The sequence below is a fragment of the Nyctibius grandis genome, chromosome 9, assembly GCF_013368605.1.
Source record: "Nyctibius grandis isolate bNycGra1 chromosome 9, bNycGra1.pri, whole genome shotgun sequence".
Taxonomy (NCBI): Eukaryota; Metazoa; Chordata; class Aves; order Nyctibiiformes; family Nyctibiidae; genus Nyctibius; species Nyctibius grandis.
The window spans coordinates 25,661,181-25,683,339 of record NC_090666.1 but is presented as its reverse complement, the minus strand read 5'-3'; the positions used below and the strand labels follow the sequence as shown (position 1 = coordinate 25,683,339).

The window sequence follows — 22,159 nt, the reverse complement described above, 5'->3', positions numbered from 1 at the left end:
GAGTGCCTCACCTGGCATAAATTGTCATAGCCTGGGTGGCTGTCACTGCATATACATGCAAAAAAAGCTGCCCTCTTGTCAATCAGTTTTGAAGTAGACATTCAAGTTTCACTTGCAGAGATACACAAAACTCACTGGTATTTAAATCCAGTATTTTGGTTTAAATATGGCTGTGTATTGAATAAGTCTCAGTAACAGTTGAATATGTGGAGGTACAAAACCAGTATTTAAAAGTCTCACAAATGTGTTCTTCTAAAGGAAGATGTACGAGCCAGATGACTAGTGCCTTGCTGTTTATAGTTTGGTGCACTGTGTGTTTGCCGCTGTAGCAGAGGTGAATGTGTGGTGCAAATGCTGCAAGGGTGGGATGTGTCCAGGGAAGACAGACATACTCTGGTTTGGTGGTCAGGTGAGGTCCAATGCAACTAGCCACTTTCTTACATTGTATTCTTTCTGTCTTTGAGAGAACACAAGTATGATTGTATCTTCTTACTATTTCGAGCCCTCATGTTGTAATCAGCCATGGTGAATTACATGTGACGCTTCTGGACCTATTAAAATGAAGAAAATCCTCAAAATGCACAAATAGGATTAAACCCTTTAGCCCCTTTTTTGCGATAAGTATGCAGATTATTTTGCGGTACATTAACAGTGTAAAGTACTCAATTGCTTCTACCACTGCGTAGGCTTCAAATTTTAACTTGCTTTTTAGATTCCTTGGAGCTTTCAACATTGCTTGCAACTGGTGGTCAAGACTTGATATCTTAAATCCAGTTCCCAAACCAACTCCATGTTTGCAGCTTTATGGCATAGCAAAAATGTGATTAACTGAATGTCTGCAGATTGATCTGAAATGGAATTCTGGCATGAGTAGTGCCAGCAGATTTTTCTTTAGTCTTTCTATAGATTCACATATGTTTAGATTATAATAAAGTGGTTGACACTGGGCTGCCTGGCTCAAATTTCCCTCCTAGGTGAGGTGGAAAGAAATGACTTGTTTCCTTGATTTGATGTAGTGATCGGTTGTAGTGCTTCACCTACAACTTGACTCCAGCCATGAGAATGACAGTTGAAAATCCACTTCAGTGGGGCCCTACAGCTCAATGACTCTCAAAAGGCCAGCAAATGTAAGATTTGACTGTGTGGTTGGTCTTCTTATCTCTCCAGCAGGGAGTACAGTGTGAAAGGTTAATGTAGCATAGGGAGGAAGGAGGACTTTGGTTCAAGTGGTTTAAGGAAATGCTGCTTCAGACTTGTTGAAACCCTGGGGAAGGTCACACCGGAGTCAGCTCTCAGGCCATCACGCTTTCTGATCTGGCCAGATGACCGACCGAGAGGCTGAATGTAAATCTATTAAATCTCACAGGACAGGAAGTACTCTAATAAATGCAAGATAAGCAGCTAGAGGAGCAATTTTGTGTGGATTATTCCAGTGCATTACATGAAATGTAATTTTGAGTATTAGAACTGCTTTTGTTGCAAAAGTTATATTAGCTGCGAAGTTACAAGATGAGTCTCATTAAAAAAAATCTGTCTAAAGGGACCAAAGCCAACCTTGAATAAAAACATATTAATCTGAAAAATATCTAAATTACAGACTATAAAGCAGAGGGTTAAAATATTTTGTTCTATTTTAATAGAAGAATATAAGCCTAGGACATGTTGAAACTGTGTAAGCACTTTGTCTCTCATTCTTTATGAAAAAAACTCACTCCAGCAAGTCTTAAGTATGAGAATACTGAATTCTACAACCCTAAATTCTTCCAGAGCATGAATTACAGTAGTATGTATTAAAAGAAGAGAAGATGATTTGAGAACTAATAAAATAACTTTATATTTCTGGAACAGCTTTTTGTTTAAAATTTGTTACATTTTGCAAATCAGTAATATAGAAAGGAAATTTAAAAAATGACACTAGCTATACAAGTAGTTTGTTGTATAAATGGACAGTATGGAGCAACAAGAATAATACATATTTTCACTCCAACTTTTAGTTAACTTCTGTTACAAATTTGTTTACTCAGAGTGAACTGCAGCTTTTAAAAGTGTGAATTTTCAGTGCTTCACATTGTAGGGACTTAAAGTCTAGCTCTCTGTTGGGAATTGACAGACTTTTTGCAACGGCAGAGAATAACTTCAGTGAAAGATGCTGAGTGGATTGGTTTGTTTTCACTGCAAACTGTGCTATTACAATTGATCCTGTCATATTTTTGATCCTGTGATTCTGTAGCCTGTCTTTCCCTTTCCTGAGTACTTGAACTTCAAGTCTTTGTGAATTTTTAATAATTTATATAAAAACTATGTATATAATTATGAGTTGGTTTTATGCACAATTATTTCTAACAGTTTATATATAAATTAGATAATTATGAATTGGCTTTAATTGTGTCCACAAGTTAAGTGGGAGGAAGATAGACCTAAATTTTGATGAGTCATTAGTACTCATTCTTCTAAGGTAATGCTCTGCTGAAGTGTATGGATAAAGAGATCTTCATTAGTGTACATATCTGCTGCCTGAGCCAGAGACAGAAAACACATTGTCTGGAAAATGGATGGGACCTGTATAGGTTGGATGCAGCCTTCTCTCTACTGTTTTCTTCTGGTTGGGGTGCTAAAAAGCCAAGCTGCCTTCTGCTTGTGTTGCTGCCTGTCAAGGGGTGGGATATACCAAGGATGCACAGCTCCAGCTAGCAGCAAATGCTGCCTCCTTCTTCCCCCTACTTGCAGCAGGAGCAACAAGCCCTCAGTGCTCACCAGGTTTTTGGCTTCCTTTTAGTTGTCCATCTCCGGTTTCACAATGAGCGAAACTCTCATTCTTGAAACTGTAAAATTCAGCTGTGCCTGTTCTACTGAAAACTATTGGCTCTGCTAATAAGAATGGTAGAAGATGACTGTATTATTCTACAGTTTTATATGTTGATAAAACACATCAGACATTTGGCTGCTTAAGGGGGTTAAATGTGTGTTTCTATCTTTAAAGACTACTTTCTGTTAGGATTTGGAGGTGAAATTCAGCAACCTCATGTTTAGTACAGGCAGGGGTTTTCCTTTTTTAATAGTAGTGCATTGTAGAAGCAAAATGCTGTGTTTCTGTTAGGTAGTCAAAACTTGTTATCTACTTTTCTAAGAGTCCCAAGTTGTTAAAATTAAGTGTATATGATGCTTCTGTGGTCCTTTATGTTAAGGTTCGAGAACTCATTTTGTTGCTGCTAACCTGGAGTCGCCTCCAGGATGGTTAGAAGAGACCCCATCAGTCTGTTGCTACACAGACTTGTGAGGCCTGTCCCCAAAGACAGCCTGGTTGATTACCTGCATGTTCCAATACCAAGAACAATGTCTTTTGGAAAGCAGAAGGAGGAGAGGTGGAAATGTATGCTTCACATTTACTGAGGATGTGTCCTACCCTCAGAAAACCCACAAAAATACTGTAACAATGTGTTAAAGAAGACTCTTTTCCTGAATTTTTAAAGGTTTATTGTTTGGATTAAGCTTCTAGTCAGCTGCCTAAATAGTTGGGGAGTCTTTACTCCTTTAAAATTGGGGGGGGGGGAGGGGGGTGGGGGGAATTATTTACTAAATGATGGCACTCAAAATCAATGTCAGCTTCATCTTTTTACATTGTAGCATATCTAACTTTGAAATTTTAATATTTGGGGGTATTTCATTTCTCAGGTGACAAATTTGCTTGGCAAGGATCTGTGCTTTTTGATGTCCCCTGTTCAACACCTTCTAAAAAGTGTGCGCTTTTAATGCCACATGTCAGGAACTGCTGGCATGCTCTGGTTTCGCTTATAGCTTATTACTCGTTTCAGTAGCAGTTTTGTTGGTCCTGGTAGTACAGTATCGCAACAGTACCATTTGAGCTAGTATTCCTGGAAAAAATGATGAAAATTCATCTTTCCTTCAGGGAGGGTCACCCATTATTATTCAGAATCCCTTAATTTTCCATGAGCATAAATATTTGCTAAAACATTAATGATTTGAACCTTAAAGATGTTAAGCATCATTATTTTCCTTCAAGATTACTTGGGAGAAGTTATCCCCAGGTACTGCAGGAACAACAGTATGAATAAACTGGAAACAGTCTGAAGAAATCTGGAGCATATGCTGCCTAAAAGCCATGTGTTGACCTCCTGAATACTGCTTTCTATATAGTATAGCTTTCAGAACCTGATCTTTTTTTATTCAGAGCATCACATTTTGTGCTTTTAATCTTTCAGGGACCCGTATCACACAATTGCTGCAATCAATCCAGAGAAATTAAATATTTTCCAAACAGTGAGAGAGATAACAGGTAACAAACTTCTGATTTCATATAATCCGAACTTCTCACTCCACATTTATGGTTGTCATTTGGTGGGTTTTCTGAAGAGCACAAGGTGCTTTTTGCTTTTAAACTCATCATGCTGTAAATTTGATAAAAGTTTAATACACAACAACTTCAGTATCAATTGATATTCACAATTGTGTTGTCCTTTGCTCATGAATACAGAATGCCTATTATATTTGGGGTACACAAGCATCAGAAGACCAAGACCTTACTGTTAGGTGGGCAAGAGGTCTTGCTCCCATGCGAGCAAAGTGGGACAAGTATTGCAAGGGGGGGCACCTAGTGAGGAAAATGGTGCTGGAATGTGGGAAATCACTGTCTTCACTTGGAAGTGTTTGAAATATACCTTGGAAAAAAAAAACCGACAACCCAATCTGGTTTTGCAGCTACTTTTGTTGGTCTAACAGAAGACGATGCTGCAAATTAGCTCCTGTAATTTAAAGACAAAGCTATAATGTGTGGGGTGGCAGTCCCTCCCATCTTTTGTGACTTTTCAGTGGGGTCATATAGCTAGGATTCAGTACTTTGCTTGCATCTTGCTGCTTGTTGTTTCACCGTTCAAGGGGCAGGGAGGAAGACACTACAGCTTTGAGTTCTCGATTAATTTCTGATCATGTATAGATAGAGAAATGCAAAAAAAAAAATTCTATTTCGTGAAAAAAAAAAAATCTTTGGACTCTACAGCATGATTGTAGCTTGGTGGAGCTCAACAAGTGTTTGGCATTTGAAATGAGTTCTATTCCACGTGCTTCACCTCTCAAAAGTTGTGTATTTCAGCAAAACGGTGGGATTAAAAAAGGAAAGTAAACTCAATCTCTCACTAATTAATGTCAAAGATAATCTGGCATCTGGGTGTCTGTAACTTGCCTTTCTTAAGCACTGTCTAATTGATAGTCTCAGCTGTACTACTTAAGTGGAATTACCCCTGTGCTTAAAGATGTCCTGCGTTTCAGTCCAGTACTGAATCAAAATCATAGGGAACTGCACTCTGTAGAGGACTATGTAACACAAAATAAGTAGTTCCACTTACTTGTGGAGAGAATGCTCTTGTGATCAACAGTCCTCACACACGCACTCAGAAACTAATGCAAGTTCTTTGTTTTAGGAAAGTCTTGTCATCTTTTAATGCATCATAACAGATCTCTCAACTTCTGTCCGAAGTCACATTTTAAAACTGAATGTTCTTAATTCAGGCAAATCTTCATTTTTTCTCCTGCTGCTGTTTAGAAAAGGCTGGGAGGCCTTGCGAGATTCCAGCTTGTGTTTAGGTTCACCCTTTCTGTGGCTGTTGAAAGTGGACATAATGCTGCTGTGACCGAGTTCTCCTTTGCCTTCTTGGAGGAGACAGTGGTGAGCAGCCTGATGACTTCAAAGACAGTAGTCAGCAGCATTCATTACCTATTTATTTCTTTTTTGCAAACCAGCACTGTCTGTCATTTATAGGCTAAGCCTGTCCTAATTCATGTATGTGATAAAGCAGTCTTCATGGCTGAAATCATTGATGTTCGTGTGCTTGCCTTTTTCTCCTTCAGGGTATTTGAACATACAGTCGTGGCCTGAGAATATGACAGATTTCAGGGTGTTTTCTAACTTGGTTACTATCGGTGGAAGAGCTCTCTATAGGTAAAGTACACTTCCTTTGTTGATGGAATCATTTTTTATTGGTATTCAATGATTCTTTGTTCAGTAGCACAGAATGCAACATTCTTTGGGAAGGGCATCATAAATTGATATATTTTTCTCTGTTACCAAGCTAAGCAGTTGTTTATAACAGGTAGTACATTTTGAACGTAATGATTTTTTAAAAAAAAAAGTCTTGGTTCATTGCTGTAGCTATCATCTCATTGTCCGGAAAGTGCATTTTATGGTTTAAAATAGTTTGTGAATGTGAAACATAACTTGAAAGACATTAATAGTAGAACCTAGCCCCATTATCAGGAAGGTTATATGGTTGCAATTGGAACTGCAGGCTCACGTACCCAAAGAACAATGTGGTCTTAAGAAATAGTAAAAGGTAAATACATGGAAGAACACTGAACTCACTGAGGTATCTTCCAGGTGAGGCTTACATTAGTTCTGTAGTGCCACTTTCACCAGAGATGTTTCTGTATGAAAACTCATATGGAGCAACTGGTTTGAGGAGAAGAAAATGTGGTGAGAAATAATGGGGGAAGCAAAATAAGATACATGAATGACACATACAGCTACCCCTGGTTCCCCATGGTGTAAATATAGTAAATCAGTCATGGGATTCTGCTGGCATGTTAAACAGCAACCCAAGCAGATTATGAATAGCAGTGAAACCTTGAGATTGAATTATAGCCCAACATTCCATTTGGAAGCAGCAATTTTTATTTGGAACAGCTGGAAAACAATTATAATCATTAAAATACAATAACTTAAAGGATGCCCAGAAACTGGATATTGTCTTCACTAATCTTCAGTCATAAAATACGAGCAGTCCTTTCCGTGTTACACAGACAATCATTTACTGTTCCTTTGATGAAGAAAGGCTATAACCACATATTACAACAAAAGAAAAATGAAATGTAGGAAGTGGGCTGGAAAAATTTCCTTGAAAATAACAATTTTGTCCTGTATTACTATAAATGACATTAATTTGATGCCTGGCAGAAGATGTTAATACATTTTGCATGACTTTGTCAGTTTCTCCTTTGCATATAAACTATCACAGTATTAATTCTGTCATCTTAGAAAAAAAAAAATCTGGATTTTATTCCATTTTCTCAACAGCACTTTATCTTAAAAAACATGTTAATGTATGAAAGGGAAATAGTTGAGGTGTTTTGCTGGCCCAGTTGGCCGAGCACTGTGAGCATCACAGCTTGCGGTATCACAAAGCTCAGGATTTTCTAGGCAATAGAACTAGATGTTGACTCATAAAATATTTGTGTCACCCCAAAATAAAAGTTTTCTGACCAAATTTCAGTTTTGCCAAAAAGATCATCTTGACATTAGGAACTAATTCTAGTGGGAAATTCCCAACCAGCTCTAATAAGTTCCACCTTCTGGAGCTAATTGCTCTTCTCACTTTTTTTTCATGACAGTGGCCTTTCCTTACTCATCCTAAAGCAACAAGGCATCACCTCTCTGCAGTTTCAGTCCTTGAAGCAAATCAGTGCTGGCAACATCTACATTACAGACAACAGCAATCTGTGCTACTACCACACTGTCAACTGGACCAGCCTCTTCAGCACACCTAGTCAAAAGACAGTGATTCATCGAAATAAAAAGGCAGAGAACTGCAGTAAGTACTGCTGCTCAGTGCAGACCTTCTTGCCTATTATTGGCTCACTTTGGGGGGAAAATGGTACAACTACTGACAGGACACAGTGCAATGAGCAGGCCAGGAACTTGGCTGATGTCTCTTGGAGCTCCATGGACATCAGTGGAGCTGTGATCATTTACAGAACCTAAGGATTTGGCCCAGTCTGCCTCTGAGCAGATTTATAGGCAAATGAAATGTTTTAAAGTATGAACAAAATAAAGAGAGAAGAGAGCAAGCACTGCTTCCTTACCATGGTGTGAACTTTACAGATAAGAGATACAGTTTCACAAATATGAATTCTGAAGGGCCATCAGTGTGGAGTGAATGTAGCATTCATGAAAGGCACTGATTTTACAGATTCGAAAACTACAGCCCTTTGCTTATGGAGTGAGACTAGCATCTTTTGCTTCTCCTACCCTGCTTCACCAAAGTGTCCCTGTCTTAATCTAGAAAGGTGACTTTTAGGACTGTTATTGATCACTGGGTTCCTCCTTTCTGTACTTGACCTATCTGATAAGGAAGATTGCTTTTAATTGGGCCTAATTGTCTTTCAGAGAAGCTTATGTGCCAGTACCTGGACTGAGATCATGGTACTGAAAAGCAAATGAATGCTATGTAGCAGATGAAGCAATTAGGTTATGCAGAAATCAGGCAGCAAATTGCATTAATACAGTGGTATTGTAACACCAATACAAGTTCATTTTAAGCATCTGTAAGACTGCTAGCAAGAGAGGAGATTAATTAAATTGCTGTATGTTTAAGTGATATTTCTGGGTTTTGTGCTTTGACCAGCCATAAATGTTTCCTTTGTTTTTTTTCAGGCTGTGGTCCTACTTTTAACTTATTATTTTAGTTCTTTTTTTTTCTCCTCTTTTTTTTTTTTTTCCTTTTTTCTCCCTCCCTTTGAAGTACTATTCTGCAATGCTTTGAGAGAATTTGTGGCTGTGCTCATCACTGTAGTTTGAGCATACCTTCCAGTGTTAGGTGAAACACAGCTATACATTTATCAGTGCTGCTCAGTTGTTTTTCTAATCTCTCCTCCCATGTGAGAGCAACATGAAGTGGAAAGTCTTGTTTGGTAGGTCTCTGCATGGTTTTGTATTATCATCATCATCATTTGGCTGTTTCTTTACTTACAAGCTAAAAAAGTGAAGCTTAACGACATGCCTCTTGCTGTTGGTCTAGATAGTTTAATTGTGATCGTGCCTGAGGGTGTAGAGGGAAAGGGTTGTTTCTTAACCTCTGGCAGACCACTGTCCACTTTTAAACTGCAGCATACTTTATCCTGTGATGTAAACATTCTGTTATGTGAGACAGAAGGATGTGTTGCACAGAACTTTTATTGGTAGAAGTTTTTGTGTATGTTTGTACAAAAAATGTCCTTGGCGTAGGCCGTGAAACTAGGGATTAGACCCTTACAATTGGTAGAACATTTTGTGGGAAGGCAATACAGAAGGTGGAGGAGAGATGCAGTGTCTGCTGCTACTTCTGTGGTGAGGAGGTGCACAAGGATGTCCTGTGTGTTGAACAGTTTCATGTCCTGGTGTCCTTACTGCTGTAACTCAGCCAAGAGGTGACAAAGGAATGGGTATATGAATCCAGGTGATTGTCTGTGAGAGGAGCATAGCTCTCTTTGTCATCCAGAGATGATCAGACGTGGCATGATAATGTCATGTGGGAATGAAGTGTTGATGAAGAGTCTAAGAATAGTCCTGAATAATGAAATGAGTTAACCAGTTACAGGACAAAGAAGGCTGCACAGTCTCTGTTTTCAACACACCCAACTTTATCTTGTTCTGCATTAGCTCTAGTTGCTCAACATCCATGGGCTTTGTATCATCATCTTAATGGCTTCTGTTTCCTTGCTTTTCATTTTTTCCATCTCAAGGCTTTTTCTTTGCTTTGAGTTCTTCTGAGGATGACTGTTATTTGAACATTGAATAAGATCAGCCTTGCAAGAGAAAAGCATGCATTTTCTGGCACCATCAGCTCCTTAGAAACTTGGAGAAAAGCTCCTGACTTCCCATGAATAACTAGTGCCTTCAGTCTTGCCAGCTAGAGCATTTGTAGATAGCTTGTAATTACAGTATGCAGTCTGTTTATATTGCCTCCACATAGAAAGCCTAGTATGAAAAATGGTATATTATTTGAGAAATAAAGGCATTGCCAAGAAAGAGAATCACATCTGCCCAGGGATAGTGGATTGCTAGTTGCTTTTCCCTGCAGTGTGGTTGGAGTTTAATAGGATGAAGTGGCGGAGAGGAACCTAGTTCTGTGCCAGCAGTCTAGTAACAAGTGTATTTTGTATGTCATGACAAGAAGAATAATCCTTTGAGATTTCATGTAAGGAATTTCTTGGGCTGACAGAACGGAATCTGACTGAAGAAGCATGAGGTCTTGATGACCATGCAAGAATCAGTAGGGTTATATTCCAAGATCCTAGTGGTCACATCTTGCTGTGAGATACATGAACCTGTGAACCTTCCAGAGAGCACAGGTTTCCTCTCTGCTCTATGAAAAACTGCTGACTGTGGGAGACACATCTTGCTCTTGGTGCTCTTTGACGTTTTCTAGCAGCAGATTGGCTATAGCTGATTGATAATGATGCGTCATTTAATGAAAGAACAACCAGCTCTCTTCCATTCCTAGGGATTGAGTACAAAAATAAAATAAGGAGTAATACAGTAGAACATAGGCCCTATGTCTCATACAGTAATGCTTCCTCTTTGCTTCAAGCTTTCTGTAACTTACAATATGTTAGAAGGCAATTAGAAGACAACTCCACTCAGAGATGAACTTCGTAAGGTGTTTTTTCCCTTCATGGAATAGTGTCCCTTTTGTTTCACTGGTTTTGAGAGCTCTAGGACATAGCTGAAGGACAGTAGTTTGGACAATATTCCCATCTGAGTTGTCAGGACTCACTTGTCAAATACCTCTTTGCCCTTTCCTGTGATTACTAAGTTTGAGTCCCTTTAAAGCAGCCACAACTACTGAAAGATGGGCTTCCAGGGCAAATGGAAACTTGGATATACTGTCACATTAACCTCTTGCACTGTACGTCTTGTCACTACGTTTGCACACAACGGGAAAATGTAAACTTTATTTGACTTCTAGCTCATTGAGGATTTGTTATAATAGGTACTCCTTATTTTCCAGGAACAAAAATACTCCTAAAGGTATTTTATGAAATTTAACACCAAGGGAATCTTCATGAGGAAAACAAATCTCATTCATTTCATTGTAAGAAGTCACAATGTGTAAGCTACAGTACCAAGGGACTAGTTTTAAAAATGGACTCTAACCTATGTTCATTAAATGGATGGTATTTAATGAACATAGGCTAGGGGCCAAGTTACTTCGATCAGAAGGCAGTGTCTTAGCTGACTTCCTGAATCTTAACAGGGAACAGTGGTTTTCTCTCTCTGTGCACGTCTGTGTGAATGAGTTCCTGTTTTGTGGCCTTTTGAGAGTCAGCATTAGATGAGAAGAGCTATCCTGCTACTTCAACTCTGCCTGTCAGTCAACACCTCCCTGCAGTTAAATGGGTTCTGCTGCAGTTAAATGGGTTCTGCTGCAGGTTAGATGTCTAACTGAAGTCTTCACAATTACTTGGAGTAAGGCAGAACTCTTCCTTAGAGCCAGATCCTGGAAAACATCTGTGATTTTCAGGATAGGCCCACAGGCTGGGGTTTAGGAGAGTTTTCTCTGAATCTTCTACTGCCTGAATGTTTAGGATCTGAGGGCAAGCCTCTGGGGTTTCCATTTCTGCCTTTCAGTTATTTTGCCTGTTCTAGACCCTAATCCTGCAGATGCCTATGCATATGCCCATGCCTCTCTGAGTGACAAATAAGACTGATCAGAATGGGGAAGGGAAATGCATAAGTAAATATCTGCAGGATTGGGATCCATCCTCTATGGTAGAAATACTGTCTGCTTGCATGGTAACTAGCAGGGTGTGAATTGTTAATAAAAATATCCATTAAATATATTTTTTCACATGGTTTCCAGTGAAGAAACCAGTCTAGACCATGTTAATTATGACAACCACTCTCAGATATGTTTATTATTATGCCTTTGTGTATTTTGAGTCACTATCAGCTTGGTTTTGCTTTCCTCACTACCTAAGATTGTTAATGGCTTAAAGCAAGTTACAGCAAACATTTAATATCCATGTGTAGCTTTTCGTAAAAATCATGTAAGAGCTTCCACAATCTAGGCATCATCATATTTAAGTGACTTTTAGGATATATCACAAGATGGCAATATCTTTTCCATACTGTTTAATGCTATGTTTAGCTGACCATATAAGTCAGTGAAGAAATACCTTAAAAATTGTTAAGGGAGTAAAATATTTGTTGAAAAGTTTAGTCTATAGTGATGCTTCATCTCTGAGATAATACTTATATTATAGGGTTTGGCAGAACTGTGATTTTTTTTTTTTCATTAAGGAAGATAAAGACAAACTTTAGTCAGTGGAAAAATGCTACAGAATTATGCAACACACAAAATATACTTTATACTCCTGATACCGTCATTTATTTCATCTTGCTATTTCCGCCACGTCTTAACAATGTTAAAATAGTCACCAAATATTTCACCACCTTCGAGACGGCTTTTCCAAAAGCTAGTTAGAAGCCTAGGGGAGACTTCACTTGTTTGTAGAATATTGAAAATACGTGAGCAAAACATATGTGTGTTGTTTTGAATTTAAAAAAAAATCCATAAACCCCACAATGCTCTATTGCTTTGTGTTATCTTTCTAATATTGTCCCATGTAGGGCCAGAGGGGGGTGGGTCCCTGGAAGGAATGCAGCCTCTCTCTTCTCCACCTTCCCTACACTTTCAGGGCTAGAAATGTCAGTGTCCAAGCTTCTGTACACAGGAAACACAGAAGAAAGTGGCACCTTTGAGGCTGAGCACCATGAAAAGGGCAGCAGTACGTGATCATCAGCGAGAGGCTTCTGAACTGCATAGACCCTAAAAGATGCCTGGGCTTGGGGTCTGGTTACAGGAGAAGATTTGAGGGCAAGGGGCACGTTGAGGCTTCAACAGCTGTTTCACCTGTAGCACAGTCTCATAGTGTCTCCCAAGATTGTTTGAGTTCAGATGGCAAATGAGCATCTTCAAACTGATAATCCAAGTGGAAATTAATTGGGGAGCATGTATCTAAAATGTAGTGCATGAAGCTGTCATCTAAGGTAGACTTTTAATTGTCTACTACTATAAACTGTAATGTTAAACACAATTTGTGCATAAAACTTGCTTCATTGTGAACATTATTAATGCAGAATGCATGAGTATAAAGTTATTTGCTAGAGAATGTGCTCTGGTAGTTAGATTTTACTGTTGCTCCATGCTGAAGTGAAGAATCTGCCTTTTTTTTTTTTTTTCCCAGCATGGGATTTTTTATGGAACAGTCAGAGGTGACTCATGTTAAATATGAGTGCACACAAAATAAATGTAGAAAAAAATGTTCTTTTATACAAAGTAATTTAAATAATTACTTTCAGCTTTAGAGACACCTGCAGTTTACAGTGAAACCTTTCTAGGCAAAGGTTGTTATAAATGGGATTGTTATGAATTATGTCAGTTTAGCCACCAATTAACAACTTGAATAAATGATTACATTCATTATCAGATGCGATGCAAAGCTAACTGAAGTCTGCGGGAGCTTTTGTATTGAGTTCATGGAGCTTTGGATCAGGCCCATAAGCGTATAGCCAAATAACAATAATTTCTCTTTTTTTGATAGCTAATTTTCTTGTGTTCTATCTAGGTTGGGGAAAAACATTGAACCTTTCTGCTTCTAACCTGTGTGACCCCATTAATAAAGAATGAACACTTGTTCCAAAACTCCTGATGAAAATGAGTTCCTGTCAAAAGCATTATTGTTCTTTCCTTCACATATGGCCATGTGATATGCTGGAGCTTCTGAACATTCTCAGCCCATGGAAATGCTAAACTGTGTGTTTAAAATTGAAACATTTCTTTAGCCGTCCCTATAATTAAAGAAGAGGAAGAAAGACGGGTGCAATGGGTTTTTACAAGTTGTCAAAAAAAACCACTCCCTTCTTGCCAAGATTCATTTATGAAAACATTTCTATGACTTAGAAATAAGCAGAAGGAAATAGTGATTTTTTTTTTTTCCATTCCTTTTTTCACAGACTACAGGCACTGTGTTGGCTAGATTTTGATAGTGTAATCATGATTTTCTTTACTGAAAAGCTCTCATTTTATTTGCATAAGGTTACTCTGTATATTTTGTGAGCTATCTTGTAATAGTGTTCCTTGCTATTTGAAGGGATATTTTAGTGCAACACTGTGTGTGTGCATGTGTAAATAAAATCTGATCCCAGAGTAGTCTGACAGCTGAGAACAGTGAAAAGAAAGGAAATCACTAGTAATAAAAGCACAATTTCAAGTTACAAAAAAAAAGTGAGAAAGCAAATAGGAAACTGCCTTTCAATGATGAGAGTGTGTAAAACAAAATCAGAAGAATTATTAATATTGTTAAGATTGAAAATGAGAACAAAGGGATCTCCAAAGCAGGGTGGGTTTTTTTATTGTGTGACAAGTCCTTAAAGTGAGTCATTGACTAGAAAATAAAACTATTCATATAAAAAGTTTGCTTAATTAGAACTGTGATAGTTTCTGGGTTTGTGGTTTTTTTTTTTTTTCTTTTTTTTTTTTTTTTTATTTGCTGATACGTTTGCGCCTGAAGCTGTTGTGTTAGTCCAGGTGTCCCTGTGGGCAGGCAGCGTGTAAGGCTGGACTCATATATTTGTCTGCTCAGTGTCAGTCACACATTACCATGAGACTGCATGAGATCAGGGGAGATCGGCAGACCAGGCGTGAAGTGCTGGAGTCTGCTCTGAGGGAGCCCTCAGAGGGCCTAAATCCTCAGGCATAATTGGGGTTCCCCTGAAGTGACCAGCTGTATCACCCAGAACTTCTTCCTGGGTGCTCCTGTAGGCAACGAAAATGAAAATAGGCCAAAACTGGCCTTTACATACCAGTCAATGCCCCTATTGAACCGTACTGCACCAAGCCAGCATTAGGCTGAGATATACATGAAATGTCTAAAAGTAGGTGCAAAAGGAAACCATGTGGGCTACACGTGTAGCATTTGCTAATGTAAAGCTTCCACCTAATTCATTTTATTTCTATGAAGTTCAGTCATGGTGGAACTACTGACATCTGGCAGTTGTTATGAAAACATTGCCACGCTAAATAAAAGTTACGGTTAGGACAATAATGAAAAGCTGATTTTTTTTGTCTCTGCTCATACTGCCTTTGTGTGGTGGTGTTCCTTTGACTACAGCAGAATAACTTGATTTACAGCAGAGCTTAGGGAAAGAGAACGAGATATCTCTATGTCATGGCATGGTAATAGCTCAGGTCTCTCTTGCTGTGCTCGAACCTCTGAGAATTAATATGCTTTAAAGGAAATTAAATGAACACCTGGAATTACTCCTAAATTTAATTATTTTATGTTTGGCTGTACCTGACTTGAGCTTTGAGGCAAAAGAAGAACCAAAAAGGTATTTCTGAACACCTTCTGGACGTTGTCATTAAGAAAGTATATGTGATATTAAAAAAAAATATATGTATTCAAGCATTCCAGCCTTGATAAGACTTGAGTGTGCAGACTTTTCATGTCTGAGGTTATTTGTGGTATTGTATTGAATAAGACAGTGCTTGTCTACCTGCTGAATTACATGTATTGTACAGCTGAGCTAGTGCAAGGATCAGCAACAGCACTGTGCAAGTAGGAAGCGTGCTGGTGAATCTCTTGTTCTTGGATCAGTTTGCCTTCAAGGGCTGGAGGACATGAAATCTTTGATTGGTTCCTATGCTACTTGTAAAGGCGCAAAGGGGTGAAATGTCCTTTTTTGGCATGAATTATGGAAATGTTCTAGGCAGAAAAAGAAACAAGTAGATGAAAATCTGCCATTCTCAATCTCGATAAAGCAAAATGTCCTGTTGCAAGGAGAAAGAAAATATGGAAGAAGCTTCATTCCTCTTGCCTATTCACTACATGGGCTAGGAGAGAGAAACTATGCATAAATTGTTGCATATTTTTTTCTGAAAGAAGTGCTTTCTGATACATTCAGTGGTCAGAAAGCAGGGTGACAGTGGGAGGAGGGATGGGACAGTTAGTGTATGTCAAAGGAAAGCACCCTGCCAGTGTGGCATTAACTTCCTGCATGTCAGCAGGCAAAAGGAGGTTCAGGAATTGCCTTTTAGGAAAGAGAAGAGGACATAGGCTGGGCATGCTGTATAGATCAGAAAGATGTGTTTGACGAACATGGTGCCAACATCAAACAATGCTGCATGATGAGAAGCGGCGATTACAGAGCAGTTAAGGAGAGAATCGCTGTGTGAAGCACCGTGCTCCCCTGTACGGTAGACTGCTATGACAGATCTTCAGTGGATCAAATGTGGGACATACACCATAGCACAGAATAACCAGTGTTAAAATATGCTGTGGAGAGCAGAAAGCATCTTTCTGCTGACTCTCTCATGATTTAGAAGGGCTTTGTGCTTCTCAGGTAGTAAAACTCAGTGTACTCTTTAATTGTTAAGGTAGATTGTAATGGACAGTACCTAACTGCACTGTTCCGGGCTTGACAAGACCATCAGGTATCCTGAAACAAAAATAGGGCTTTTTTTTTTTCCAGTCACCCAGCTATGCTGCTGTACTTAAAGAAGTGTAGAAAAATAACTACTGTCTTTTTATTTAATATAAAGCTGCCAGAGGGCTTTTTGCACTTCTGTGAAAAGATTTTCTGTTGATTTTGCTGTTGCCCCTCTTTCAATGTGTGCCGGGCGTATGTGGTTGCTATTTTACAGGTGTATTCAGGGAGTGTGTGTGTGTTGCTGACTGGACATCATCATTGCTACAGCATTGGGGGTGGTCGTAGAATTCTACCAGCAAACCTACTTTTAATTTATTATTTGACACTTTCATCAAGTTGTTTCCAGTGGTTTAAAAAAAAAAAAAAGTGTTTATATATTTGCCATCTCTGATATTTCAGGTCTTTGCTGTTTTTAATCTACTCAGTCTAGTATGTAACTATTTGCATAAAACGTTTCATCATGCAAGAGTGAATTCAAATTAAGAGATCTACCCTTTCACACACCAGGGTCTGGCTGAATCTGTGCAACTGGACTTTCTTCAGATGCTGGAGCGATACCATGTGTTTCCTTTTGCTCTTTGCTTATTTTCTCCATCTGTCACAGTCATCTAGATAGTATGTAGAGAAGGATTTATATAAAATAAAAATACAGAATTAACTATATTGTTTGAAACAACGTTTTCCCCTCACCGTTTGTTCATTTTGTTTATTTAAGTTGAATTTTCATTTTGAGACAGGGACTATTGTTTATTTTATGCCTTTTTTGGGTTTTAACATAAATGCTCTTTGGCTCTTCAGGTGCTTTTGCAATAAACAATTTTTAAAAATACAGTTAATGATGACTTCTCTTCAACTTTTTCCCCACTCTCCATAAGTTTTATTTGAGGGAGTCCTCAGTTCAGAGGTAGTGTTTTATATTTTGGTTTAATAGCCCTTCTGTGGATGCCGTGTTCTTTGTCAGGGAATTCCGCAGCTTGATCTATACTTTCAATGAAGAAAAATCTCAGTTTTGAACCCCGTTGGGTTCCTGTCTCTTTCAATGCCCACAAGGGACTTGGAAGAAGCAATGAACAATTGTTTCATGTTTACTTATCTTCTTGTCATTCACAATTTTATAGACCTTTATCATATCCTTTCTCACCCATATCTAAGGCTACTTGCCTGCTTCTTACTGGTATAGAAGCTCTTCTCTAGTTTTCATCATCCTTGCAGTGCTCTTAAACCTTTTTCTCACTCTACTATATCCTTTCCGAAAGGAACAGACCAGAAGTGTGTATAGTATTCAAACTGTGAGTGCACAGTGTGTTTCTGTAGTGGTATGATGATAATTTACTGTTTTTTCTCTTTTTTTCTCTGTTTCTAGAAAATCTGAACATTGGCTTTTCTGAGTATGGCAGAATGCTGAATGAAATGTATTCCTTTGGATTTCAGAGGCCTATGTAAATTAATGCTAGTATCCTCTCTCTCTGCAGCTGCCGATGGAATGGTGTGTAATGAGTTATGCTCAAGTGATGGCTGTTGGGGGCCAGGGCCAGATCAGTGTCTCTCCTGCAAGCGCTTCATCAGGGGAAGGACCTGCATAGACTCTTGTAACCTGTATGATGGGTAAGATATTTCCCTTTCACTTTTCCATAAAGTTGCTGACTGCATTGTTCAGGACTTCAATGAGTAAGTTATTTTGGTTTTACATTAATCAATATCTGGTTCTATTGCCAATATTACTGATTTTGAGTGAAATATATTGTGGGATAAGTTTTAAGTATTTCCAAATCTGAACTTGGGTAGAAGACTTTACCTTGTATGCTGCTGACTAATTTCATACATCAAAAGTTTGTTGCACCTTTTGCATTCCTGATGATGTGAGCAATTTGATTTAGGTGAAGACTAAAAAACCCACCATTTAGCCCTACTTGAATATTGAATCTCCTATTCAGAAACATACACCATTATGTTCTTTCAGATTAGTTAGATTTAGGCACATGATAAAGAATAAAGACCCCAAAGTAGGAAAACTCACTCTCTTTTTTTTTTTTTTCTTAATACACTATGTATGTGTACACACAAATATAAATAAAACCAACATGAGTTCTTCCTCCCTTTTGTTCTCCCGCTCATGCATGTACATCATCTATTCTGGAGGATGGGTGGGGGAATACCTACATATGGCACAGCCAAGGTGGCTGAGTCTGGCTTATGACAGAAAAATAGAGCTGAACTGCTTGTATTAGCTGCAGCAGAAAAAAAGCATAATTAGGCTGTGGAGGGAAGCAGGTGGAATATCATTTCCCATATAACAGTATAGCAAGGTCCCTGGCACCTCTTTTAAAGTCAAGATAAAAAACTTAAATTATTTTAATTATCTTTTCCAGCTCAAACTTCTAATTGAAAATAAGGTCACTGTATGTTTTCTTTCTCTTTCTTTTCCTGCCTCGGATGCCAAATCATGTAACTGTTATGGAAAGTGTATTGAGTGAACTCCCATATATATGTGAAAATATTCTAAACTCTTCTATCTGGACAATGCATACAAAAAAAATCTTGTCAGAGTACAGTTTTATGTGCTTAAAAGCCTGCCTCCTCTCCACTCCCCACACCGCAAAGAAAAGAAAAGGAAAAAAAAAAAAGAAGAGTTGCAGACCACAGTTGTGTTCTCATATGCACTGGCGTATATTGGACCACATTTGGTGGCAGGTGTTGCCATGAAGCCTATCGCAGCAAAATCACAAAGCTCTCATGACCAGCCCTCAAATCAGGATGTTCTGATCTGCATCGATTAGTGAATGGTATTTACACTTTCCACAGGCTCAGTTCCTTCCTAAAGATGTGAAGTGATTTGTGACCTGGGCTTGGGGAAAAGTTTTTTGTTGGTTTTTGAGATCTCTGCACATTCATCTCTCAGGGCAGCGACAGTACTTCAGGGTAGGGTCAGGTGCATTTGACTTATCTTTTAGTCCTCACAGGAGAGCTGAATCTCCAGAGCCAGAGAAGGGTGAGCTCATTTGCCATGGTCAGGAAAGGTTTTCCTCAGCTGTATTTTTGCAATGGATCCTAATGGCTGTAGAGGAGCAGAGGGAGAGCATGAATAAACCAAGCACAGAGGCCTTTACCTGAATATTACCAGAGCCCACTAACATGCGTGTGCAGCGCAACTTTAACTGTTTGATGCAAATATTTTAACTGGTTAATGCAACAAGATGGGATCCATCTACAAAACTTAGATGTCCAACCTGAGGTAGTTACATAATTTACTCTGTGGTTAGTGGGGAGAGAAATGACCTCTTCAGATGTTAATTCATCTCAGCCTAGAAGAAGGTGGGATGAATTGTGTTGAGAAGGTGCTGGAGGCTTTTTGTGAGGGGCAACTGGAAGCTGAAATGAGACACTTGGTGTTTGATGGAAGAAATCCTACCTACTATCACTACTTCCCCCCCTGCTCTTATAAGTGGTTAATAAAAATAAATAAATAAATCACTTGGGTGATAGTTTCTTGTGGATATATGAAATAAATGAGCAAAAGGATTTGTTTTGACATTTTATAGTTTCAGACCTCAGTCTAGAATTGTTGTTGATGAAAAAGTTACGAGCCTTTTGGAGAATGGGCTTTAAAACAGGAGTATGCACAGAGGCTTAACTAAAACAAGAAGAGCAGCACTGTGATCAATGCTCTTTCTAATCCTTTCCTATCTGATAGTGATGTCTCACATGTAACAAGTGGCTTCCTGAATCTGAGCCATGAGGGACAATTCCATAGATAAAAATCAAGAAATGAGCTGCTTTGTCCTGTTAATGAGTTCCTTCTTTCTTAAGGAAAGAGGAGAAAAAACACTCTAGTTTTATACGGATAAACAAGATGTCTGCTGCTTTACCTGCTATGAGTGAGGCTGCTGATGGGGTCTGGTTTTCAGCTGGTGTAAAGTAGCATAATGTCGTTAACAGAAGTGATCTCAGCTGGCATAGTCTGCTGACCTTAGTGAAGCTGGAATGATTTCCACCAGCTGAAAAGCCAGCCATTTTATCTCTGTTTCAGTCTCAGTTTTGCTTTTTCCTAACCTGCCTGCAAAATATTTTCCTAGGGAATTTCGAGAATTTGCAAATGGTTCTGTCTGTGTGGAGTGTGATCCCCAGTGTGAGAAGATGGAAGAAAACATGATCACATGCTATGGGCCGGTAAGAACAAAATTTGGTGTATTATGGGCTAGCTTATTTAAAGTGTGCTAAATCACAGACATTTTCTGCTTACAGACTTTAAAATGGCTATTGAAAATTAATGTTAACAAAAGCAGAAAAGATGCATATTCCGCATGTAGGAAACGAATTCTGCTCATGTTAAATTGGTGCTGGGAATAAACTTCCTTGGATCAGCCTCTTTAAGAAAGGGCTTTAAAAAGTAGTGTCCTTTTCTTTCCTGAGTTGTCTTAATGCCTTAGTAGTACAGATGCACAAAATTTTTAAATGGCAGATAACGTGTAGTTGTGATTTGAGTGCCCTTTTCTATTGCTATTTTCGTTCTTTATACTCAGTTCTATCCTGTTCAACTTCAGTTACTTCTGCCCCCCCCCCCAAAAAAAAAAAAAAAGTGTGGGAATTTGTTTCAACCTTTCAGTTAGCTTGAACAATATGTTGGGGTTTTCTTTTTAACATAAGTCAGCCTTTTAGGTTGTTTTAATAGAGAATTTTTTTTATGCATCCTAAATGAATGCTAACTGTGGCTGTGACCTTTATAATGGCTAGTGAGTCTTCTTTCAAAGATTATTGCTCTTTTGTGAGGTAGAAGTTTTCTCTTTCTTTTGGTCTTTTGTATATTGCCAAGATTAAAAGCCACAAGTATCCTGGGCAATGAGGAGTTGTGTTTTATGCTCTTCATCATTGAGAAAATTTAACCTATAACTTATTTCCTTATTTCTCTGACTTACCTACTGAATGGAAAAAAAAAAGGCGCCATCGTTTTTGTCGCAATACTGTGTTTTCTGCAACACAACCATAAAGAAAAAAGCTAATGTTTCAAGTGTTCAACCCATGAGGGAAATTTGGATTTGTAGCAGGGCTCATGGACGTAAAATCTGTTGGGCAGACTTTAGTTTGTTTAAGAGGTTGGTGGACAGAGTCCTTTGAGAGTAGGCCTGAAGGGCAAAGGAGTCCAGGAAGGCTGGACATGCTTTAAAAAGGAATTGCTAAATATTCAGGAGCAGGCTGTCCCAGTGTGTAGGAAGACAAGCTGTCGGGGAAAAAGACCGGCCTGGTTAAACAGAGAACTTAGGTTAGAACTTAAGGAAAAAAAGCACCTATTTGCTCTGGAAGAAGGGTCAGGTAACTTGGGAGGTCTATAGGGATGTTGCCAGGTCATGCAGGGAAAAGATTAGAAGGGCCAAAGCTCAATTAGAGCTTGATTTGGCTGCTACAGTCAAAGATAACAAAAAAAGTTTCTACAAATACATCAACAGCAAAAGGAGGGTCAAGGAGAGCCTCCACCACTTGCTGAATGAGGAGGGTAATGTAGTGTCAGGGATGAGGAAAAGGCAGAGGTGCTCAGTGCCTCCTTTGCCTTGGTCTTTAATGTCAGGACCGGTTGTCCTCAGGAGACTCGGCCCCCAGAGCCTGAAGTTAGGGATGGGGGGCTGTGTGAACCCCCCGTAATCCAGGAGGAGATGGTTAGTGACCTGCTGTGCCAGTTGGACACCCACAAGGCTATGGGCCCAGATGGGATTCACCCCAGAGTAATGAAGGAACTGGCAAATGAACTTGCCAAACCACTCTCTATTATCTACCGGCAGTCCTGGTTAACTGGAGAAGTTCCAGCTGACTGGAAATTAGCAAATGTAAAGCCCATCTACAAGAAGGGTCGGAAGGACGATCCAGGGAACTATAGGCCTGTCAGCCTGACCTCGGTGCCAGGCAAGGTGA

At 39.0% G+C, this 22,159-nt stretch overlaps 1 protein-coding gene across 3 annotated transcripts in view; it reads left to right on the top strand.

The window, feature by feature from the left end:
- The window catches only part of ERBB4 (erb-b2 receptor tyrosine kinase 4), a 660,540-nt gene that overhangs the window by 477,235 nt on the left and 161,146 nt on the right, over positions 1 to 22,159 (top strand). For all 3 annotated transcript variants that reach the window (XM_068408108.1, XM_068408107.1, XM_068408106.1), the window contains exons 10-14: positions 4,221 to 4,294; positions 5,863 to 5,953; positions 7,399 to 7,598; positions 17,731 to 17,863; positions 20,332 to 20,425. In XM_068408108.1, coding sequence (XP_068264209.1) covers positions 4,221 to 4,294; positions 5,863 to 5,953; positions 7,399 to 7,598; positions 17,731 to 17,863; positions 20,332 to 20,425 — 592 coding nt within the window. The remainder of the gene's footprint in view (positions 1 to 4,220; positions 4,295 to 5,862; positions 5,954 to 7,398; positions 7,599 to 17,730; positions 17,864 to 20,331; positions 20,426 to 22,159) is intronic.